Source organism: Tachypleus tridentatus, chromosome 2, assembly GCF_004210375.1.
Source record: "Tachypleus tridentatus isolate NWPU-2018 chromosome 2, ASM421037v1, whole genome shotgun sequence".
Classification (NCBI taxonomy): Eukaryota; Metazoa; Arthropoda; class Merostomata; order Xiphosura; family Limulidae; genus Tachypleus; species Tachypleus tridentatus.
In genome coordinates this window covers 19,194,686-19,212,160 of record NC_134826.1, presented here as the reverse complement: position 1 = coordinate 19,212,160, position 17,475 = coordinate 19,194,686, and the positions used below count along the sequence as shown (strand labels likewise).

Here is a 17,475-nt window from a genome sequence, read left to right as displayed (position 1 = left end):
ATGCACACACACACACAGCGCACCAATTTTTCAGGCAAAGCTAGACTTATTTTATTTATTGTGTTCTGTTTAATTTGTGGATTTTGTCATGGTAGCTAGGCTTTCTGTATTTAGTAAACTCAATTGGTCATGTCTGTCTACTGTTAGCCTCAAGCCTGTACATGCATAATCTGAAGGGAAGGGAGGGTCAGTGTTTTGAATGTCATGTTTAATAGTGAAGATTCTGAGTTTGATCATTTCAGTTCCGACCAAAGGTTTGTAGGTAAAGTTGAGCCAGTCATGTTAGTTTTATTGTCATGAGCATCTATACTAGAATTTAATGTCACTAAATATTTATGAGCTTTTGTTTTCACTGACATATTTGACTCTTGTATATGCATACAAGTGTAGTGTGTGTGTGTGTGTGTGTGTATATATATATATATATATATATATATATGCTTTTACATTGTTTGAATGTTGATTTAAATACAAAACATATTTTGATCATTAATACTTGCATATTTTAGAATGGCTGCACCAGTGATTTAAATGTGCCTTAACTATCTGAGCTGTATACACTGTACCATGTTACCAAACACAACCACTCATATTCAGTTAAATTCCATATAACATGTATGTGAATAAAACAGCAAAGAGGTGCAGTATCCACAACAGAAAGTTTATCCATACTAGCATTATTAGCCAACCACAAAATCTAACTTTCCCAATAATAACAACAACAGGAAAAAAAAAAAATCAAATTTTTGAGTTTGTACTTTGGGAAAATTGCGATATGGAGATATGTTAAGAAAAGGTGAAAAGTGTTGTTTCCTTCTGGGTTCATTGAACATCGTAGTTGTAACTTCAAAGATTCTTGAAAAAAACTAAATTTTGATCAGTCAGTACCTTGTCAATGTCTGCAGGTGGTTCACATGTAAACAAATATGTCAAATTCAAAATAAATGATGAAATCATTAGGTAAGGTGAGCAAAGCTTAGTTATTGTTGGACCCTGCACAACTTGCTGGATTGCTGGTATTGGAGTAAGACAACAGACCTGGCCACATTTCAAGAAGCTCTTTCAGCATGTTTAAAAAAATCCTCCTGTCTGCAATGCTTCATCAGAAGCAGGGTCTGTGAAACAGAAATGATTCAAGAGTGTTGCTGGTGGAGATGACGTTCTTGGAGAGGCAGAAAAGTCAACTAGATAGATATCCAAGAGCTATGCATCATTTGTCTTCTGTGGTACATGTCCAGTTTGATTACATGAACATTACTGCTCTCAACTATAGTCATGAGGCTTTTAAAGGAAGAGGTAACATCTCCCACTGAATTCAACATGACTGTGAAGAGTGACAATGATTTCAGTAGAAGCAAGACTAACTCTTAGTAAAGTTACATCACAAGCAGAAAAGATCTAGAAAGAATGTGGGTGTCATGTAGTCTAAAGTGACATTGGATAGTGTAAAAGTATGAAGTCAGTAGCATGTAAACTCTGTGAATCAGTCACATCATTTCATTGGAACAACTGAAATGCTTAGTTGAAATATTTCCAGGTATCATGGTAGGTGAAATCCAGGTTTTGGATGGGTTTAATATGTACAGAAAGGAGAAAATATCTAAAGAGATGACAGCTGGTGCATGTTTGTAGCATACACAAGGAGAAAATATCTAAAGAGATGACAGCTGGTGCGTGTTTATAGCATTACACAAAGGAGAAAATATCTAAAGAGATGACAGCTGGTGCGTGTTTATAACGCATTACAAAGGAGAAAATATCTAAAGAGATGACAGCTGGTGCGTGTTTATAACGTACACAAAGGAGAAAATATCTAAAGAGATGACAGCTGGTGCATGTTTGTAACGTACACAAAGGAGAAAATATCTAAAGAGATGACAGCTGGTGCGTGTTTATAACGTACACAAAGGAGAAAATATCTAAAGAGATGACAGCTGGTGCGTGTTTATAACGTACACAAAGGAGAAAATATCTAAAGAGATGACAGCTGGTGCATGTTTGTAACTACTAGTGTGATGTGTTTACTTTGAAGGGCCTGAGTGACTTCAACAAATATAACAAATTGCCAAAGATTGGGAATACTCTAATTATAAACTATGGACAAGCAGACATTGAAAGATAATTGTGAACTAATAAGATGGTTCTTACATCAGAGGGGTCATCACATCTGTTTGAGAATACAATAAGAAATACTGTTATCAGATGGCAGAATGTACTTGCTGCCAATAGAAAGAGATGTTGTGAGCTCAGCAAAGGTGTCCTATTTAATATAAAAAAAGAAGAGAAACAGAAAAGATAAAAACTAAGTAATATAAAAGAAAGGGAGATGAACTTAGAAAGAGAAGTACAGTGAGAAAGGTATTGCTGAAATGGTAGAAGTGAACCCATCATCCAGTGAAGAAACAAGGAGACTAGTTTAAAAGATGACTTTATTGGAGCCAAGGCTGCACAAATGTCTTTTTCTAATGCATGAACAAAAAAAAAAGATTTCAGGAGATGATCGATATGAGGAAGAGAATTCTCTCGGTGAAAGTATTGAAAGAAGCAGAAAGTAGAATAAAATAACTGATTATTCTGCCGTTTTAGTACATTATAGGAGTACAGTGGTCTTATAATGATAACCCCAATTGCCAAAACCAACCTTTAGATTTAAATTTTCTGTATAGCATTGCATGTGGTGGTTCTGTCGATGTTCCAATAATGTTTCTACAATATTCAGTTATCAAACTAGCTTTGGCAATGATGGGAGCAGAGTAGTTGTATGAACATGATTAATGGTCATGAGTTAGGTTGTGTGGATATTACTAGCACAGTTGTTTGTAATAAAGAATGATTAACCAAACACACACTAATTCAGCCAAATTTTATCATGCAGATCATGGCCACTGATAAGAAAAAGTTTGTGATAAACATGAAATCATGGTAACTGATCAGGTGTGTTCATGTTCAAAATTAAAGCAGAATAAATAAGAACTGTTTAGTAACTAAAGTTGTGTTTTGTTACATTTATCTATTCTTTAGTTTTTCATTACTGTAAAATTAAGAGCAAAATTCAAAAGTCAGGTACCAGTTCACAGTACCTATGGTTAAACACAGAGGGGAAACAAACATTAGTCAGAAAAACTCTTTGACTAGCTACCTTGTGTGCTGTTTGAAGTCTGTTCATTTTGGTGTTTTTTATTATCAGGTCTGAAAATACTTGGGAGCCTGAGGAGAATCTTGACTGTCCAGAGCTTATTTCCGAGTTTGAAGAAAAACGGAAAGTAGACGTGGAAGAAAAGAAAGATACTTCAGATAAAAAAAGAAAGATTAATGGAACTGAAAAACGTGAAAGTTCTCAAAAGAAAAAGAAAAAAGTTGAGGTAACATAATTGTGTTCAAAATCATAGAAAACTGGAGTCAAAGTGTTTGTCATTCCAAATGTTTAGTAGTGATTTCTGCTACAAAATGTACAAGTTTTCTTTTTGTTTTCTTTCTCGTTACAGGCTTCTAAATCTTTTCATGATTACTGTTCATCATTTCACTGTCTACATGTTATGGAACTCTGTATAACCTGTATTTAAGTCTTTAAAGATCTGGTGTTAACCACGTAGATGTTTGGAATTTTATACTACTATTACAGAAGTTCTCAAGTTTAGTAGTTTCAGCTTTTAAATAAGTAATAAGATACTAATACGTTTTGAATGCATGCTGCCTCCCCAGTTGTACAGCAATGTGTTTGCAGACTTGCAACGCGAGAAACTAAGGTTTTGTTATGCATCGTGGGTAAAATGCAGATAGCCCATTGTATAGTTTTGTGTTCAACTTCAAACAGAAAACAAGTGTGTATTTATCTAAAAATAAATTGATACTGAATGAATTGTTTTTTATTTATATATAAAAATGTAAACTGTAATTTATTATGTATTAGAAAATGAGTGGAAGCTGGTTTAGTCATCTCTGTCCAGTATTGTATAATGTTTTAGCTTTCATTTGATTTCACTTACCCGCTGTCAGGGCAGTGTAATTTGATAAGTTGCATTATTTCCTTAACTACTAAATACCATACAGCATGTTTCAAAATGTCTTGATGATGTGTCTTCTAAAGGATTGGTAGCAGTACTTATAAAACACTTTTCTTTGGAACAAATAGTTGGTGAGCATTGAAGCCTCAGTCATCACAGCCATAAGCTGAACAAGGAAGGCATAGCACTTTGGAAAGTGTTGACATTCACTAGCCATGGGTGGTATAAAAACTGCACCAAAACAGCTCAAAATTATTTTGAACTGTGATGTACAACTTGAGAGATTAGTGAATGTAATACAACCATCCATTAAGGGATGATGACTATCATTTACATGTGATGTGATTAATGTAATTCATTTTTCTTTCATAACTTTTTGGGTCACTAGGAAGATGTCCTTCCATTTATAGCATTGTAACAGAAGAATAAATAATGCAGGAATAATCTTAAAAATGTTTTTGTTTCTCGAAAAAATAGAAAATAACAATCATTTTTTAAAGGTGTTTGACACTGCTTATCAGAAGATTCATTATGTATTTCATCGTTGCTTTTACATTTTACCCGCAAATATATTTTTTCACTTTATTTCTAAGATGTATATATAGCTAGTTTATTATAAAGTTTCCATTATAAACTTAGCTAACAATAAATAGACTTGAGTTAATTTTTGAGACTGTAAAATAAAAAAACCAAAACCCTTTGTACAAGTCCAATATAAAACTGTTAGTAATTGTAACTTTCTTTAAGTAAACAGTGTATTAGATTATAGTCTTTGGTAATGCAGAATAAAGGTGTTTTTTAATTGTTTAAGATCATTACTCAGTTGGTTTGGAGATTTTGTTGAGAATGTTTAATCAAATTTGAGAAACAGTAAGGGGAAAGCCGTAGAAATGTTTGAACATGTCTGCACGGTTCTACTAATTACTGTATATTTTGTTGACAAGATTACAAGGCTAAGGGCTTTCAAAAATTTGAGATTTCTTTATAATGGGTGAACTGATCGTGAAAGATCCACCTTTTTAAAAGCATTTGAGTTATAGGATCTTGTATTTCTGTCTTAAGTTGGTTTTACAAGTGTACATATTTTCCTAACATCACGATGGCCCAGCATGGCCAGGTGGTTAAGGCACTTGACTCGTAATCTGAGGGTCGAGAGTTTGAATCCCCGTCACAACAAACATGCTCGCCCTTTCAGCTGTGGGGGCATTATAATGTTACGGTCAATCCCACTATTCATTGGTAAAAGAGTAGCCCAAGAGTTTGCAGTGGCTGGCAATGACTAGCTGCCTTCCCTTTAGTCTTACACTGCTAAAGTAGGGACGACTAGTGTAGATGGCCCGAAAGTACCTTTTGCATGAAATTCAAAACAAACCAAGCATTATGAATTATTATATCTATGTTTACCCATAAAAATGGTGAAAAGGAAATTGTTTCATTCATAAATGGCATTGATTCCTTTTTAATTGAGATTGCATGTTTCAAGCAAGTTATTTTTAATATAAAGTTTGAATTGGTGAAAAAAGCGCAGTCATGCCATTTTAAATTGTAATGTTTTGATGGTCAGTGACTTAAAGAAAGGAAGCTACACAGGTCAGAAATGTAGGTTTAAGAAGCTACTTACATAGGTCAAATATGTAAGATGACTTAAAACTGTTGTAACTAACTGAATATACCTGTCCAACTAGAAGAATGCATTGTCAAAAAAACAAAGGTTTTAACAATCAGAACGCATTAATGTATCAGCAGTCTGCCTGAAAAATGTTTTATTCTTGTAGATTCAACAAAGAAATGTACATTATTTACAGAAGATTCAACTACATCTATTTTGAAAGAAGAGAGAAAACATAATAAACCAAGTATTTTCTGTCAGTACATTAACATTGCACTGGCCTCGATTTGAATGTTTACTGAAAATATGGATGAGCTTCATAAGTGGCTTCCTGAAATTATCAGGCAGGAGTAAAAAATATGTATAACTAAATGAAATAGCAAAGGTGAAGAGAAATCGGTTGGCATTTATTGTTATTTTTACAACTAAAAATTTTGCCAGTTAGAATTATTTGTAATATTACGCTTGGATGGTGTTATTTGATTTATCCAACTTGACATTTACAACTGTTTTGGAGTGACAAGCAGATTTACCCCATGGTGTCACACAAACTTTTCCATGTAGTTCGATGGTGGGATTCTCACCCATTTTAAATTTCTCACCTTATGAGTACTGGAGATGCCAACCATTACGATTTTGGTGTATACATTCACATTTATAAAGCTCTATATAGACAAATATTACAACTTGTTGCAACTCCCAAATTATTATATATTATATAGGCCTATACAATAAAGTGATAAATTGTTCCCACAGGGCTTCGAAAGGGGTGAAAAGAAAATTTCTAGTGAGATACAAATAAATTTTGATAATGAATAAAAGACATAGTCCAAATGGCTACTTATGATAATCATGTTTGTGCTTGAAATAATAAAAATATTTGTATCTCCGACGCCTACCAATAGTTTGAGTAATGATGCTTTTCCATACTGGGTACATGGGGAATCCATAGTTACGCCATCAGTACTTGTCAGCTAATCAGTGCTCACGTAGATGGGCATTTCTCATTTTCTAAGTGGCATAGAAACACCAATGCGATCATTCACAAGATGGGAAAAAGAGAGCCTTGTTTACCAGATTGTCTTGTTTCACAGCAAATCTAAAAGGACTAAAACTGTGAAAGGGCTCTGTCTACAATAATCATTATGCTCAGTCATTTGAAACAGTTGGCATCTCTGAGTATTGCATGTGCATACATCTCAAAGTAAAAAACACAATTAGTGCATTTTGATGTTGGAAAAAGTGCGATAAAGGTCAAATTCTAAATTGGAAAACTGATGTATCAAAATTGCAGCTAAAATTTAAATACACACACACAAAGGTTAAAAGTTACCTTGGAAAATAGTAACTGTTTTATAACATTCTATGTTTTAATTAGGACTATAAACTAGCTAACACAATTCTACTGAAATTAGTAAATATTGTATTGAAAAAAAAGGATCATACCATGTAATATCTGTTCTTAAGTATGTGTTTAAGTAACTTATAGTAATTTCTTAAGGAAGGAGAGAGTTGTGTAGATGTGGTTATCAGCTAGCTAGTTATAGACGTATATCATGGTATTGTAAAAAAGAGATGCCTGAAATTGATCCTGGTCTAATACTTGTTTTTTTTGTGCAGTGTTAGTAAGCTAGAATAATACACATTTTATTTTAGATTTTACATGGTTAAGAACTGTACTTGTTATAATTAGTAGATATTTATTCAGGTTTTGCATGTATTATATATGTACAAAATTTATATATATATATAAAAGAAATTCTGATACCATATGTATTATGACAGTAATTGTATGTGGTGCATGTACATCTTGTTTGTTTTTCATTCTTCTAGGAGGATAACAAACTAAGAGGTTTTGACAGAGGTCTTGACCCTGAACGAATAATTGAGACAACAGACTCAAGTGGAGAACTCATGTTTCTGATAAAATGGTATATCAACAAATGCAGTAACATCTGCAGTTATCTTCAGATTATATCTATTTTCATGGTTTAAAACTTGAGAAATTTTAAATATAGAAATATGATAATTTACATTTTGTTTAAAATATTTTTTAGAGGAGAGAAAAAAAGAGTGATGTTAGACTAATATAATCAATGAAAGTTGCAAAATATAGAGCGTTGCAAAACACCACAAGAAAAAAAACTTTAAGGAAGACGCGTCCCCTACATTAATCACTGAGCTTGAAAAATTTAGAAATGACAAAAAAAATCTTAATTATTTTTATTTATCTCTCTTTACAAATTAAGAAGGAAGGCTTAACACTGTATGAATAATTTCTGTAGAAACCCCAATAAAAGTTAAATACACCTACCATTTGTAATGTGGAAGCAGTTTTCTTCTGTTACTATTCAAAATATCTTCGATATATTTGTGATTTAAAAATAACAAAAACTGGCATTACAGTTGGTGTTTGATAGATTTGATGCAAAAATTTTGTTTCTAAAATAAAGTAACCAGATATTTTGCATAGTTATACAAGTTAATTGTAATCACCATAAAACAGTTGCTAAAAAAAATTGTTAAAAATGGGTAAACAGTAAAAACGTTTTTCTGTTTTCTATAAAAGTACAGAAATGGGTGTCTAATGTGTGTATTAGTGTAGAAATGTACGATTAGTTACGTCTGAATTTTGTGTCATTAGATACTCATAAAGCAACTTGCAGTTCAATCTGAATTTTAAAAAAAATGCAAACGTTCAATTAAAAACCAGAATTTGGACTGACTGAACTTAGAAGCGATTAGCTTTTTGGGGGTCAAGGTCATGAAAAAAAACAAACTATCTGTTAATGTGGGGTCCAATTTTTCACACTATTTTCATCCTACAACTGCAATTATTGGATTTTGATGAAACTTTATGGACACTTAGGGTGTTATTCCTCATTATTCTGCCAAAAATGTTCCACATCCATTGATAACAACAAACATACAAACACATTTTTGTATTTTCTTGATTGCCAAATATGGTCAACTGTGCATTGTAGAGGTATGTTTTCATCTGAGTGCCCCTTTAGTCCACTCAGTGTGGATTCCTGTATGTGGTGAGGGGACCTCTCAGGGGGAAGGTTCTGTTATTTCAGTTTACCTCCTCTGGGATCCAAACATACACCCGTGTGCTGTCTTAAAAGTGGTGACTTGTGAAGGAGAGGAGAGGATCCTGGTGGTTGAGGGATCCAACCCTAACACACCACTTTTGCCTTGAATTCTTGTAGATGGGTGGCCTTGAGGTGGCCCTCTCTTAGGTCAGTTGGCTGGTTCACTTGGGCTAGGGTCAACCAAGTACCAGTGTTAGATGTTCTCAGCAGTTGTTGTGGACATTGTATCTGATGCTGGTGTTTGGGTATAGTGCTCGCTAAATCTTGGCGCTGTTTCAGTGCCCTTGTTTGGCATTGTAGTGCATCACCTTTCTAGGGCTCCATGGTGGGTGGGACAGGGGGCACCAAAAATTATTTTTTTATAATGGATCTTCCAAATAAAGACTTAAATAAAATTGTGAAAAAACAGTCCATATGTAAATGACCACATCTTAAAGATTCTGAGCAGCAACCTTCAACATCTTTAACACCTGTGCCTCATTTTCTTATACTACATTCTCTTTCAGACAAATCTTGAGGGCAGATGCATCCCTTTTTTATTCAGAAGGGACTACAGGGACTTGATGGCTCTCCAGATTCAGTAAAGATTTGATCTGGTGACATATTGGTGGAAACATTCGTATCTCAACACAGTGAACTCCTTGCATTCAAAGGCAATTGGGGATATACCTATTGAGGTTATGCCTCATGCTAGTTTAAATTTGTCACAAGGAGTTATTATTGAGAGGAACTTGAAGAACATCCCCAAGTCAGAGATTCTTCCTGGTTTCTTTACCCAAGGAGTTTCTGCAGTGAGGCACATTTCCACCTGATAGATGGAATTATGATGCCCACCAGTGTCCTTGTTCTGACATTTTACATCACCACGCCCACCTGCCACCATCAAGGCAGGTTATCTTAATTGCAAGGAATGGCCATACATTCCAAATCCTCTCGGATGTTTCCAGTGTTAGTTGTTCAATCACTCAAACATTATGCTCATTGCAGTGGCAAGGACCACGATGCCTATGAGTGTGAAACAGACCCTCATTGCATCAATTTTCAATGGATCTCGTCTGTCCTACTTTCGTTCTTGCCCTAAATTGTTGGAAGAAAGAGGTTCAGCATTTGAAAACAATTCAAAACATTACTTATCCTGAGGCTTGAAAGTTGCTGTCCCACCACTTCATCTCAAATGTACGCTGCTGCACTTCGTTCCACTAATACAGCGGCAGTGCAGATGGATCTCTCTGTGCTTCCAAAAGAATCATTCTCACACAAAATGAAAAGTCTTTTGACCTCCATAGTTAAGAAAGTTCATGAATCAACTTCAACAGCCATCTTTGTCCCTGACATACATTCCACCAAACCCCAAGATCCACTTCCTTTGGTTCCGGTATGAGCATTTCTCGGGAGCGCCTTCTTTTCCCACCCAAGTTGCAAAACAATCATTCATATATGTTCTCAGTTGCTGGAATCCTCTTCCAACAACAAATACCTGCCCAATTATCCCAGGGCAGGATCCATGGAGATTGACAGTCCTCCCTCAGATAAAGACAGTAAAGAAAAAAGATGTGGTCTTAAATGGAAGGGCTCAGCACCCAGTTTGATTACACATAAATAAAAATTGCCACCTTAATACAATGGAACTGTCGAGGTTTATGTTCTAATCTGTCTGACATCAAAGCACTGATAGCTTCCTACTGTCCTGTACCTCTTTCCTTACATGAAATATTTCTGAAACCTGCCAGTACAGTCACCTTTTGGCAGTTTTCTTTGTACAGAAATGACAGGCTGCAATGCAATGGAGGGTGGTACTGTTGGTTGATCAGCATGTGCCCACCCTGTCTCTTGCAGCTCCACACACACCCTTGAAGGCCACAGCAATCCGTGTTTCCTTGGGCCATACCATCACTTGTATGGCAATTATATTGCCATCTCCCTTTTTAATCCTGGGGGACATTAATGGACATCATCCCCTCTGGGGAAGGGGTTGTTCTGTAGAGTGTATGCTCTCTGATCACAACCTTTCTGTTTTTAATACTGGTTCTTGTACTTATTTTCATGCACCTAGTTAGTCCTTTACTGCTGCTGATCTCTCAGTTTGTACCCCTTCTCTGTTCTCCCACTTTTCATGGAGGGTTGACAATACCCACAAGGCAGTGATCATTTTCCTGTAATTTTGAGAGAGTGGCCATGCTCAATGCCACCCAATCCACATGCCCTGGTGGAAGCTGGATCAAGCAAACTAGCCCTCTTTCACTGCTATTACAGAACTTGATCCTGCCATTGTCTGTAAGCCATCAATAGATGACTGTGTGGCAGAAGTAACAGACTGTATTATACAGGCATTCTGCTCTGTTTATTCGACACGTTTTCCATGATATCCTCATCTGTGGTGGAATCCTGCCTGCCACATGGCATGGAAAGCTCAAAACAGGCCTGGGATACTGCATCACTTTCTAGCAGGCCCATGCACATGCTTGGTTGGTAAGACGTCAAAGCCAGAAGGACTTTTGGATTAAGTTCACAACCACCAGTTCCAAAGCCATAGAGGACAAGATTTGAAAGGTCAATGGGCAATATAATTCTGTCCCCCCTCTTGATCTTCTTCTCTGGTCAGGAAGTAGCTGATACTCTAAGGGAATGCTTTTGCTAGATATCTAGCACTTCTGCTTCTTCCTCCACTTGCTTAGCCATCAAGACTTGGGCACAGCAATCACCTCTTTCCTTTCGAGCTGATTGTCTCCATGACTATAATCATCCCTTTACACTGGTGAAACTCAAACTGGTAGTACATCGGCTGGACCCAATGATATACACTATAACATGCTGTGCCATCTATCTCCTGCTTCTTTCGCTGTTCTTCTGATTGTTTTTAACCTGATCTGGCAGGAAAATGTTTTTCCTGATGCCTAGTGCCAGGCTATTGTCCTACATTTCTCTAAACCAGGGAAGGATCCCAAGATTCCTTCAAACTACCATCCAATTTTTTTTGATGAGCTGTCTTTGTAAGACCTCGGAGAGAATGGTTAATGCTAGTCTTGTTTGATTCCTCGGATCAAACAACCTTTTCTCACCCATACAGTGTGGGTTCTCACAACGGCGCTTTCACCATGGACCACCTGATTCAACTTGAAACATCAATCAGAGAAGCCTTTCTCAAATGACATCTTGTATCAATATTTTTTGATATTGAGAAGGCTTATGGTACAACATGGAGGTATGGCATTTTGTGAGACCTCCATACATATACATGGGTTATGTGGCCATTTGCCCATATTTTAATTTATTTTTTTTTTAATGGATAGAAGATTCAAATTTCATGTGGGTTCAACACTTTCCTCATTTCAGACTGCCCTCAATTGTTTACTGAAGTGAACAACAGCAAATGGCTTTAACTTTCTTCTCTAAAACTGTTTGCATGCACTTTTGACCCTGAGCGTAAAATCAGTGAAGTTGTGCTGTCTGTGGTCCCTGAGACAAAGTTTTTGGGGCTTATTTTTGACTGTAAGCTGACCTTATATACTACATGTGAAGCAGCTACAGGTCAATGTATAAAAGCACTGAACATCCTTCATGTCCTGTCTTCCACCACTTGAGGAGCAGATTGATGTTCTGTGCTAAAGATATATTGTGCTCTTATTCATTCCAAATTTGACTATGGATCACTGGTCTATGGCTCTGCCAGTCCCTCGGCCTTAAAGATGCTGGACCCCATTCATCATTAAGAACTTTGGCTCTGCATTGGGGCTTTCTGCACTTCCCCAGTTCAGAGCTTATACATAAAGTCTCATGAACCTCCTTTGTATCTCTGCCGCTTGCAACTGTCTTTACTATATGTTTGAAACTTTGTTTCTTACCAAAACATCCAATCTAGGGTTGTGTTTTCCTTCCTCGGTGAACCATGCTTTTTCAGAACAGATGATCTGCCATTTCTCCTTTTGGTCTTCATATCCAGGTGCAGTTGGATGAATTGGGTCTGGCTTTCACTGCTGTCTTCACTGGTAAGCCCATCCCACCATGACTTATTACAGTCCCCAAATGTGACCTTTCAAGTTGCTCTCTGAGAAAAGCAGATACACTCAATTGGAAGTACCGTCTTTTATTTACTGAACATCTTTCGAACAATTTTCCATTCCAATTTATACAGATGGTTCCAAATCAGGTGACTCTGTGGGCTCTGCCATGGTTTGTTGCAGTTTGGTGGTTGCCTGCAGAATCCCCTCTACAGCTTCTGTATTCATTACTATTGAACTGTATGCCATTTCTCTTGCCCTGGATCATATTGAAGCCAAGCAGTACTCCAACTGCACTATTGATACTGACTTGCTTAGTTCTCTACTGGCCCTGGAATTGCTTCATGTTGGTTCACACCCTGTTCTTGCTGATATTCAAAACCAACTGGCCCATTTCTCATTATCATCTACTTCTATCCAGTTTTTCTGGATACCAGGCCACGTTGATATTCACGGGAACGAGCTTGAAGATACGGCAACTAAATCTATCTGCTTTGGCACTATCACCACTGCTCCTATTCCATACATGGACTATGGTCCTTTATTCAAGGCTCGACTCCGTGCCAGCTGGCAGTCGACCTAAAGTGAGCAACGTGAAAACAAGCTTTTCCAAATAAAACCTTATATTGGACTTTGGCTGTCTTGTTTCCGTAAGTATCGGAAAGAGGAAGTTGTTCTAACTAGTCTACACATTGGTCACAGTTTTTAACTTCTCATTTTCTTTTATCTGGAACTGATGCACAAGTGTGTAGTTTGTATAACACTCAGGTCACAATAAGACATATTTTAGTGTCTTGCCATCGTTACGACTCAATGACGGCACCATTTTACATGTTCTGTCCCAATGTCCAAAGGTTTATCTGTGATGTTAGTGTTATTAGTGACAATGACACTGTCTACTTTAGAAATGGTTTTAGTTTTTTAAAGGCCATTAACCTTTTTAATGCTATTTAAGTTTCTTAAGTTATACATTAGACCTTTTTTTAATGTGATTTCCTTTTAAGAATCAAAGTACATCTAGTTCGATTTGAAAATGGTCGTAACATCAAGTAACTCGAAACCAGGACTGGAAAGGCCAACTTCAGGTGACTGATGCTGTGTTTTGAACTATCCATTAGTTATCCTGGCAAGTTATAATAATTAAAATTTTGTTAAAAGTCTTTTAAAACTTGTATTACTTTCTGAAAACGGCTATAACGTCAAATAACTCAAAACCAAGACTGAAAAGGACAACTTTAGGTGACTAATGCTGATTTTTGAACTTACCCTTTAGTCTTCCTGGCAAGTTATGATAATTACAGTTATGCTACAGAAAGTCCTTAACAAGTTGTAATACTATATTTTTTCTTTTAATGCTGTAGACTGTGTAAAAATCGGATTTAATGCAAAAATTAAACTTTGACTTGTTTTACCTTAATTTCCTTTTACGAATTTTACTATTACTTCAAATTTAACTTTTTACCGGAGGTTTGGTGCAGATAGCCTAGTTGCTCTGTGCCATAAAACACAAAATCAACCAACCAGCCCCTGTAGTTTAATGTTTTTTTTTTTATTTGAATAGATACTTTTCTTTAGGACATTCTTTAGTATCTCCAATTACAAATTACTTTTTTTCTTTCCAGAGATTTTTTATGAACATATCTTGTGTTGGACATTTGATATTAAAATGGTACATAATTTATTAACAGGAAAGGAAGTGACGAAGCAGACCTTGTCCCAGCACGACTAGCAAATGTTAAATGTCCGCAGGTTGTGATACAGTTCTATGAAGAAAGACTTACGTGGCACACTAGCTCCACTTCTGAGGATGAAGATAAAAAAGAGAAGGAATCATGTTCGTAGTCTGTGTATTTCTTGTTCTTAACATTATAGATGTGCCATCAAAAAGACTTCAAAGCCTCCTGTTTCTTAATAGAGGTTAACTGATAAAATCCTTGTTGTCATCTGAGGATTTTTGCATTTTAACGCATTTTCCTTTTTTTTTTTTTATGTTCATTTTAGAATTTAAAGTAATTTTGCAATCTCTCTCTCTCTCTGTAGTTTGTTTTGTTAACATTTAGCTCTTCAGGAAAATCTGACAAGATTAAAAAAAAAGACTGATGGTTTGGTAAATATCTGGCATAAGAAAAACTCTAAAACTGTTTGTGTGAAACTTTGTAACATATTAGTTTATTATTGAATTTTGTTTCTAAATTCAGTATTATAAAGTTTTAAAGAGAGCTAAAAATTTAGTACTTTATATTTCAAAAGAGGAAGAATGTTAAAGATCTTCAATGATTAGTAATCTGTTTGATCATCTATGTTAGTAATATATATATTTTTAATAACTAGATACTACGTTAAACCTAATTTGTTATCTTGCATCTTGGCTGCTAACCTGATATCTTGCTGGAGTGATTGTTCTGTGTTAGTGACCATGATTTAACCCCAAGTCCTTTCTTTGTAGAAGTATTGTGGTTTTTCTGCAACCTAAGATACCAACTAAAAATTAGGTTTAGTTAACTGTATAGACTACTTACGTGATATCTAATCACCACAACTTTATCTAAAGTACTTAGTCTAAAGGGGTTTTCACACTTGTGTATATGTACTAAGACAGTGTAAAAGTACAGCTAATTCATTGTCAAATGTGTTTCTGTTTAGTGCATTCTTTCTATTATGAAACAGCAACAGCAGCAAAAATACAAGTTTGAGAAACCAGTATTAATTTTGTTTAGCATTTTAAGAATGTTTTTTATTTTTCTGTTTTCAGGTTTTATGTTAGCTTTCTTCTCCTTGTATATCATACATACAGTGGGTAGGAACATGTTTGAACTTGTAAAGTCTTGGTAAAAGTGGTTATGTCATCTTGTACAGAAACCTGTTTAATTGGTATTTGTATTACTGTTATATTATACATTTTAGGTAATAAATCAGTGAATACGTGCTGTTTGTTTCAATGGTTGTGTTAGTGTTTTGTTTTTTTTATAATATAGGATCTAAACATTTCTAATAGTATCAACTCTATTTTTATTTATATTTTCAGAAATTAGTTTATATTGAGTTGATATATAAAGGAAATAACATTAACTACCAGTGGTAAAAACGTAAATAAATAAATTAGTACACGTATCAAAGTTACAAAACATATCGCCGAAGTACACGTGTATTCGTAGGTATTAAGAAAGATGGGAAAAAAATGAATGCACGTATTAATAATTAAGTGTGCAACTTCGACAAAATTCTAGTAATATTATGTCTTGTATGATGTACAGTGTTATTCAGAACTGTATATTTACATAATATTTTAACGTTATTTTTGGATATGATTAACTGAGAGGTATAACTAAATGTAGGATGAACGTATAATACGAGTTACTATGTGAAGAAAGGAGAAGTTCCAGGCACTATCCTCACTTAGAGGAAAAAATACTGCATATATGATTTGTGGCCCTATAATGAGCTGTCTGCTAATTAACAGGAGATTTGGTATGAAATGATGCCTTGACTAAATCATGAGACTGAGGACAAAGTGAAATCTGAAATGAACATTGTTTATTACAACAAATGTAAAGCACAAACTGCTTACCTTTTAATATTGTATTCCATATTCAACGTTTCTTAGTTCTTAAGCAGTGTTGCATTTATTTGGTACTGCTAGTGTTACACATGCTACTGGTCATTATAGTTATCATAACAATAAAGATTTGACCATGATTTAGATATCATTACTGCTTCCACTCTTTTTACATGATGTGTTGCAACAGTATCACCCCTGAGCAGAATGGAATTACTTACTAGATTGAATGGAATATGCTTAGTTTTTCTGAACCATGTGTAACATGAAACTCATTCATGTACAGAATAAATACTATAACATCACAATAAGATAAAAAAAAATGCATGGTACATTCCTATTCCACACTGCCACCAGTCATATATTGCCCTATATATTCTTAATGTTTCTCAATTTTTTTGTATCCTGGTTTAAAACAAGTTTGTGAGAAGTTTTTGTAATTTCAACTATGAGAACTTGTTGCCATTTGTTGCATATTATTTCTTAAGGTTTTATTTTTGTTGGAACATAGATGTTGTAAGCTTCGTGTTTCAGAAATTAGAAACTGTTGGCAGGACATTGTTTTGCTTGTAACAGGATGAGAGTTCAGTTGAGGCCCAAAGAAAACAACATAATGCAGTTACTTCAAACCAAAATAAATTGAATGAAAAAGTAACATATGTTGTTCCAATGAAAGAAAGCCTGAATAGCCATGTGGTTAGGGTGCTTGATTCAGCAATCCACGGTCGTGGGTTCAATTTCCGCCTCACCTGACATGTTTGCCCTTTCAGCTGCAGAGTTTGTATGTTTTGAATTTCATAACGCTACACAAGAGCTATCTGCACTAACCGTCCCTAATTTAGCAGTGTAAGACTAGAGGGAAAGCAGCTAGTCATCACCACCCACCTCCAACTCTTGGGCTACTCTCTTACCAATGAATAGTGGGATTGACTGTCACATTATAACGCCCCATGCCTGAAAGGGCGAGCATATTTGGTGCGACGGGGATTTGAACCAGCGACACCGTTGATTACGAAGTCGAACGCCTTTACACGCTTGCCCATGTTGGTCTCCAGCTGCAGAGTCACGCCCTACTATTCATTGGTAAGAGTTGGCAGCGGTAACAATGATTGTCTTTCCAGTAGTTTTCACAGCAAAGTTATGGACAGTTAACACAGAAGCCTTGTGTAGCTTTGCATGAAATTAGAACCAAACCGATAAAATAAAATTAAAT

The 17,475-nt window shown here is 35.5% G+C and overlaps 1 protein-coding gene across 1 annotated transcript; it reads left to right on the top strand.

The window, feature by feature from the left end:
• Positions 1-2,423: 2,423 nt before the first annotated feature.
• Positions 2,424-15,645, top strand: LOC143244411 (chromobox protein homolog 1-like). The gene is made up of 4 exons (XM_076489007.1): positions 2,424-2,551; positions 3,188-3,362; positions 7,447-7,544; positions 14,395-15,645. Exons 1-4 carry the CDS (start codon positions 2,424-2,426, stop codon positions 14,546-14,548), a joined length of 555 nt encoding a protein of 184 aa, XP_076345122.1. The 3' UTR covers positions 14,549-15,645.
• Positions 15,646-17,475: the final 1,830 nt, after the last annotated feature.